A 7,432-nucleotide genomic window follows, 5' to 3' on the forward strand; every position below is an offset into this window, starting at 1 on the left:
GAAGGCGGGCCTTCATTTGATACAGGAACTATTCAAGCCGTTCATGCCAGACTGGGGAGATGTGTTGTAATAATGTAAAATATGTGAAAAATAATGTGTTTTCCAACAACCTAGTATGAAAGCCTGTTCTAGTACACCCCCAAAACAAAATCAAGACTTTGTAAAAGAGCATAATAGGACCCCTTTAAATGTTCAAGTTCTTTAAAGTGGATTCTGAATGGCAGTCAATGTTTTTATCGTTAATCAGATGGAAAAGTCATTCTGAAAGTGATTCCCATGATATCATTCCTCGGTGTCGTTATCATCATAGTTGTGGTGTGAACTTCCGTTCTCTCACAGATTTAGTAGCCATTTAGTTATTGTTATCGTACTTGGTACGAACGGCCCTTCAGTCTTAAAGATACAATAGGTGATTGTCTTCAGAAACATTTTTTGTTATGCTGGTTGAAAGTCTCTTCACATCATGATAGCAATCATTAAATTAAGTGGTCTAAATGTATTTATCTGTATTCATATATTCTGTGGAAGGCGCAGGATCAAGAAATGTTCGTCCAATCAAAACGCTCGGTCCGAGCGTTTTAATTGGCTTTCCGACCTGCCTGTCAACATATGTATTAGCATACCTCTGCGCACCATGTTCGCTCAGACAGGATACGTCATCAGCGCGTTCACGCACGCAGTGCAGACAGAGTGAGAATGGCAGACAAACATCAACAACCCGATCTTCCTTCCTGGTATTGTAGTACTTTTAAAGTTCTCTCACCGGTGAATGACACATGATGTAGCCCAGCGGTTCCCAATTCCTGTCCTCGCGCCCCCCAGCTCTGCATATTTTGCATGTCTCGCTTAGTTAACACACCCGATTCAGATAACCAGCTCCTTAGAAGTGAGCTACGTGCATGAACTGTGTTCCGATCTATATGATCCCTACACTGTGTTCATTGCTCCCTACTCTCTGAGCAGGGGAAATCCGTTGAAGTTTACTTCACTTCAAAACATTCATTGACGGATTTGCGCTGCGCAGCGTCTTCACACACATATGTCTTCACATCCAGTGCGAGGACTGGAATTGGGAACCGCTGATGTAGCCTATTGTAGTAATGTTGTCTCTGGTATTCTGGTCTGTGAGCGTATATGCGTTCAGGGGCGTGGCTTTGGACGGCAATTGCAGGACGTTCACTTTCAGTGCTATCAGGCTAAAGTTAGCATTTTCCAAGATCTCCTACTGCACCTTTAAGTATGAAAGGGTTTCAGGCACTCCATTGGATGTTGTGCCAAACTACTTCCTACTTTAAGCCCAAAGTATAGTTCATTTCTGACACGAACACTTAGCATTTGTGTACAGCAGAACACAGGGCCTTTCAAAGTATACTCTATTTGACAGTGTGCACGAACACAGATGCTTCACACATGCGCATTACAAAGTTTCATCCCTCCCCAGTGTCTGCACTATTTCTCTTAGAAGGTATTTGCGATAAAAATGTCTTTGTGCACTTTTAAACTAAAGTTGCATGTATTTCTTAACACCCTCACATAAGCAGGTGTCGATAGTTGATGTTCCATCTCATCCGTTTTGTTTTGACTGTGAATCAACAGCCCAAGTGTCGTAAACTAACTAATAATTAGTGCAAAATAATAACATACAAGGTAAACATACTTTAGGCTTAGCTATGAATACATTCATAACATAAAATGACTCTACTGCTTAAATAAAAACTGTGCACTACACTAATTACTCTACAACAACTAACACTCTCCTGTGTGACACTAGTGAATTTGTAACTAAAACTGACATTAAGAGCTTTGAAAAGAGAGATTCAGAGAACCTGTAAGTATAATGCATAATACTGCAGGAGAAGAGATAAAAGTGACAGATGAGATGACAGTGAGGCTATACAGCTGATTCACACAACAATCAATCATGCTGGCTTGTTTCATGCTTGGATACCTTTGCAGCAGGAGCTTTGCGCTTCACTGCCGTCTTCCTTTGATTCTCACTTCCAGAGTCAGAATCATTACTTCCCGTTTCAGCTTTCCTCGGTACCACCGCTTCCTCGTCATCTTCCGCATCACTTCCCGGCGCAGGTTGTTCTTCCTCGCTGTCCGATGATGATGCAGGCTGAACAAATACAAGGAAGATGTGACAAATCAGCATTTGTTGTCATGAACCAACAGATGATTATGGACAGAGAAATGAAGTCTTACTGCAGGTGTGGTATAGGAGGCATGAGGGTTGTTTTGGATTTCCCACAAGCCTTCATTGAACCCTTTCCTTTTGTTTGGTTTCCCATATCGGTCTTGGTTCTTTTCATACGCAAAAAGGTCCTTGGGTGCAAGGAATGCTCTGAAACGATGGAAAAAGTAGATTAAACCAGTATTATACAGTTGTGTGAAACAGAAGTAGCGACAGATCTGTTCTTCTGTATTGTGACGTACATATGAGTGTAACGAATTATCAAAAAAATTTAGGATGTAAATTTTGTTCTATGCATTGCAGTTGATTGGATTTTAGGATGAGAGCATTACACTCATTTTTATGGCATTTTGCTTAAACATTATAAGGTTCAAATTCATTTTGACCAATTGAAACTGTACAGATGAAGTGTTTACAATAAGATCCAAAACATGCATTTAGACAATATAGAGTGGTTTTTCATTGCATGCTGACTTTAATATATGAAAGCGTCTACAACACTCTCAGATCGAAAAATATTGAAAAGGGGAAACCAAATATGGTCTAAAAAAAGGTTCTTCTAGTGCCACCTGTTCCTCCATAACAGTTCTGACATGCAAGGCCCCACCATGCTTTTAAAAACACTGTGATTATTAATCAACATTAGGGTGACCATACGTGCCATTTTCCCCGGACGCGTCCTTGCCAGGATTTGTTTCGGCTTTGTTTTCCTGTTTTCATGCTTGCTGAAGGTAATGATCGAAAAGTAGTTTGACCAATAACATGCAGGCATTGTACATAATGGACCAATCATGGTGTGTGTGAGAAGGTGGGATTTACGGTCAAAGCGATGCAATTACACGTACATAGGATGTGTGTTCGACTTAAAAGCAGCGCGGCTCAGATCGATCAGTGTTTGACATCAAAGTACCTCGAGAGCATTTTGAAAGCATAAGGAACCGTCTGTATGGTATTTTGATGTCATACACCGATGTACACACGCAAACAAAGCCAAAACCTAGATATTTTAGGCAATATAGAAATCCTGGCCAGGACGCGTCCGGGAAAACTGGCACGTATGGTCACCCTAATCAACATCAACATACAGAATTAAAGAGAAAAAAATGAGGTAATGCACACAGCTCATTACAAGTAATAAGCATCCATCCATTTATCATAATGAACAACCTGGTGCTCATTAGAATCCAGGGATACGTACGTTTCATGAGTCCCGAAGAAAAAAATAGGGATTTTATTAGGTGGTGGTTTGACAGCCCCATCGGCAACATCTTCAATCTGGAGGAGAAATATCAAAATAAGGTGATTATATGTTCTTCAGAGCTTCTGCAGCAGAAATGTGAAGGTTTATAGAATGAAACAAATGAATAAATGAGTTTTCTACTTTGCACTGAGCAAGTCACGTGCAGTAAAGCACCTCCATGTGTAAACACGACAACTCAAACGCCTCCCCCCATTGCATTTTACTTGTTATTGAGCCAAAGCAATATAAAAGTCTCAAGTCTAAATGTAGTAATGATTCATACTTTACCCCATTATGTATCTAAAGACGATTCCCGATGTATAAAATACAAAAATAAACAAAACTTTGCGGACACGCGAGCTTTGCTGCTCCTACAGCAAACAGGTTAGCAAGCCAGCTAGCCTCATCCATTCATTACTAGGGTAATCAAATGGAACAAATACATTCATTAAGCTGTCTAGACTCTAAAGTAAAATATACTTCGAGTTTGTCTACATAATATACATGTGTGTGTTCGGTGTTGCGTAAATCACTAGGCGCTGAGGTAAAGCTGGTCACAGCGGGGCTGGTGGGGGTGTGCGCTGCTCTTACCCGGGCCGGCCAGTGGGGATATCCCTTCATTTTAGCAAAGACAAGATCCCCGGGCAGGAAGTTGTGCGGCATCTTGTCGTCTCTCTATGCACCGCTCCTCGTTCTGTTCGTTTGTGGTCGTCCGCGGTCCGTTTTTCAGGCCGACAGACAGTGAGACCTGGTTCGGATACAGTACGCGAGGAAAGGCGGTTGGTTTATGCAGCGGTTTCCGCTAATTCCATTTTTTCTCAGCGGAAGTCCCGCCCCTCTTGAGAACGATGATTGGAGGAACGGACTGGCACTCTTCACGTCCACCAATAAGAATGTACAATGTGTACGCCGCTAAAGACTTCAGTTCAATCGTAATATATTAACATTCGCTCCGACGGTGTTAAAAATGAAATTGAGAAAACATAAAAAATAATTTCATACTTTATTAAAACACATATTCAAAATGCATTCAGTGGAATGTAACTGCTGCACCTTTATGAAAGTATTTTTTCTCTAAAAACATTAATATTATATATAATCTACTGAAAACAGGAATGTGAATCGTAAGGAATGTAACGATTCTGCTTCTGCTTCGGGTTCCTGAATTTAGTAGTTATTTGAGCAGTTTTTAGTATATGTTAGTCGTTTTGAGGAATCAATATTTTGGGGAAAAAATATTTGGCATATACTCACTCTCGCAGTTGTTTGCCAAATATGAAATAATTAAAATGTAAAATTTTTAAATAAAACCGTAAATATTAAGCAGATGTATTTATTTCTTGCAAAATGTTTGTTTCACAGACTGTATAATGACATCTTACATTTTGAGGCACTCCAACACTGGTCTTAACTATGTATAATTTAAAAATACAAAACATATTTCGATAACATTTCTTTCATCAATAACAAAAAAAAAACAGATCTTTGTTTTTTTATTGTTATTAATGAAACAGAAATGCTATGCAAACACCTTCAGAAGAACATTAAAGAGCAAGAGGGAAAAAAAACATGGTAAACATAAGCAAAGTAAACAAATCAATGAATAAAATAAAATGAATAAATGTTAAATAAACCAACAAATAAAAAAATTACACCTTATACAAATAATCGTCACAAAATTCTCATAATAATGTTTTAACAATCTGTCACTCCTCTCCACTTGATTTTTTTTTATTGAACATATATAAAAGGTAAATACACACATTTACAGGTCAAATCAGATTACAACAATACGATTACAACAACAATAATAAGATATATAATATAAACAATTTACAAAAAAAACAGGAAAAAAACAAAAACAAAGCATTAAGTAAGGGGTAAGAAAGAAGAAAAAGAAGAAAAAAAAGCTTTGCTAAATCCCGGCCTCCCTCATACATACAACATGCACAACATATAGATTTATGTAGGCTATAGATTTATTAGAAAATACTTGTCTTTTAGATTCTTGTTATAAGTTATGAAAACCAAACAAGACATCCTTAAACACCAAAGGAAAATTGTCTAAGATAGAAACATACAGTATAAAATGTCTTCCAAAAGAAGCTACATGAACACAATCCCAAAAAACATGACGGACAGACTGATCTTCCACTCCACAGAAGGAGCAGATAAAGATTTTTTTTAAGATAAAGATTTGTCAATTTTTTGTTGACAAAGTGAGAGCCATTCGCTTATTTTTTACTACACAGCTTTCAGACCTGTCTTTGAACTCGCCTGCTAGTCCATTTTCATTTTGTCATTTTCAACATGTCTCTTTAATGGAACTTTCTGATCTCATTAACCAAATGAAGTCTACTAACTCCTCACTGGATGTTGTTCCTTCTGAGATCATAAAAGCAGCTTTTCCAGTAATTGGCCCCGGTGTCCAAGTGTTGATTAACTCATCTTTGGACACTGGTGTGGTTCCGAACTGCTTTAAGCATGCGGTTGTTCAGCCTTTGCTTAAGAAGCAAGGTTTGGATGAAAGTTGCTTTAACAATTTTCGGCCTGTCTCAAAGTTATCATTTTTGTCAGAGCTTTTGGAAAAAGTTGTGCAATTACAGCTGATCACATTTTTAAATACAGCTAATTTATTAGAACCTTTTCAATCTGGTTTCACTGCTTATCACAGTACGGAGTCTGCTTTACTTAAAGTGTTCAATGATATTTTGGTTGCAGTTGATGCCGGTAAAAATGCGGTATTGATTCTATTGGATCTTACAGCTGCCTTTGATACTGTGAATCATAATGTTCTTATTTGCCGTTTAGAACATTTGATCGGTATCAGGGGCACAGCCTTACGATGGTTCAGCTCATATCTCAAAGACAGGTCTTTTTCTGTGGAGCTAGGCAAGTTTTCCTCATCATCTGCCCCAATTATTAGTGGAGTACCTCAGGGCTCTATTTTGGGGCCGCTTCTTTTTAACTTATATATGCACCCTCTGGGGGATATTATCAGGAAGCACAATGTTTAGTTTCATTTATATGCTGATGATACGCAGTTGTACCTCCCACTAAAAGCTGGTGATTCCATTCAGTCATTGCTGGAATGTATCTCAGATATTAAAAAATGGTTAACAAATAACTTTCTCCAACTCAATGAGAACAAAACAGAAATTATTGTTTTTGGTCCCCAAAAAATGAGAATGGATATTATTGAGGAGCTAGGCAATCATTTCCCCTCCATTTCCTCACAGGTTAGAAACCTGGGCGTTATCATAGACTCAGAATTATGTTTGTCCAAACAAATTAATTCTGTTGTTAGGAACAGTTTTTATCAATTACGGGTCATCTCCAAACTTAAATCATTTTTGTCTTTTCAAGATTTGGATAAGGTTATTCATGCTTTTATTACCTCACGTTTAGATTACTGTAATTCACTGTACTCAGGTCTTCCTCAGTCATCGCTTTCACGCCTCCAGTTGGTACAAAATGCAGCTGCAAGGCTGCTGACTGGGGCAAAGAAATATGACCATGTCACACACAATTTTAGCTTCGCTTCACTGGCTTCCAGTCCATTTTAGAGTTCAGTTTAAGATTCTGCTGTTTGCTTTTAAAGCTCTAAACAATCAAGCTCCATCTTATCTTAAAGATCTTATTATCCCTTTGTCATCTACCAGACTTTTAAGATCCACTGACAGGGCTCTTTTATCTGTCCCTCGTTCCCGTTTGAAAACTAAGGGTGACAGAGCCTTTTCAGTCACTGCCCCCCGTCTGTGGAACCAATTGCCTCTAGACTGCCGCCTTGCACCTTCCATTACCATTTTTAAATCGAGGTTGAAAACGTATAATTTCTCCTTAGCATTTTAATTTCATTTCGTTGTTGTGTTATTGTCTGTCTTCTTTTTTATTATTTTCTGTGTTTCCTTTTCTCTTTTAATTTTATTTTACATTGTTAAGCACTTTGGATAGCTTTGCTATGTTGAAATGTGCTATATAAATAAAATTTACTTACA

At 38.2% G+C, this 7,432-nt stretch overlaps 1 protein-coding gene across 2 annotated transcripts in view; it reads right to left on the reverse strand.

Annotated features, from left to right (window-relative positions):
• The window catches only part of LOC107699421 (hepatoma-derived growth factor-related protein 2-like), a 10,205-nt gene extending 5,943 nt beyond the window's left edge, over positions 1 to 4,262 (reverse strand). For both annotated transcript variants that reach the window (XM_016500675.1, XM_016500674.1), the window contains exons 1-4: positions 4,026 to 4,262; positions 3,393 to 3,469; positions 2,206 to 2,344; positions 1,949 to 2,119 (exon numbers count right to left, since the gene is read on the reverse strand). In XM_016500675.1, coding sequence (XP_016356161.1) covers positions 1,949 to 2,119; positions 2,206 to 2,344; positions 3,393 to 3,469; positions 4,026 to 4,097 — 459 coding nt within the window. In that variant the 5' untranslated portion in view covers positions 4,098 to 4,262. The remainder of the gene's footprint in view (positions 1 to 1,948; positions 2,120 to 2,205; positions 2,345 to 3,392; positions 3,470 to 4,025) is intronic.
• Between the last annotated feature and the right edge of the window lie 3,170 nt (positions 4,263 to 7,432).

This window comes from Sinocyclocheilus anshuiensis, unplaced genomic scaffold (assembly GCF_001515605.1).
Source record: "Sinocyclocheilus anshuiensis isolate Anshui unplaced genomic scaffold, SAMN03320099.WGS_v1.1 scaffold766, whole genome shotgun sequence".
Lineage (NCBI taxonomy): Eukaryota > Metazoa > Chordata > Actinopteri > Cypriniformes > Cyprinidae > Sinocyclocheilus > Sinocyclocheilus anshuiensis.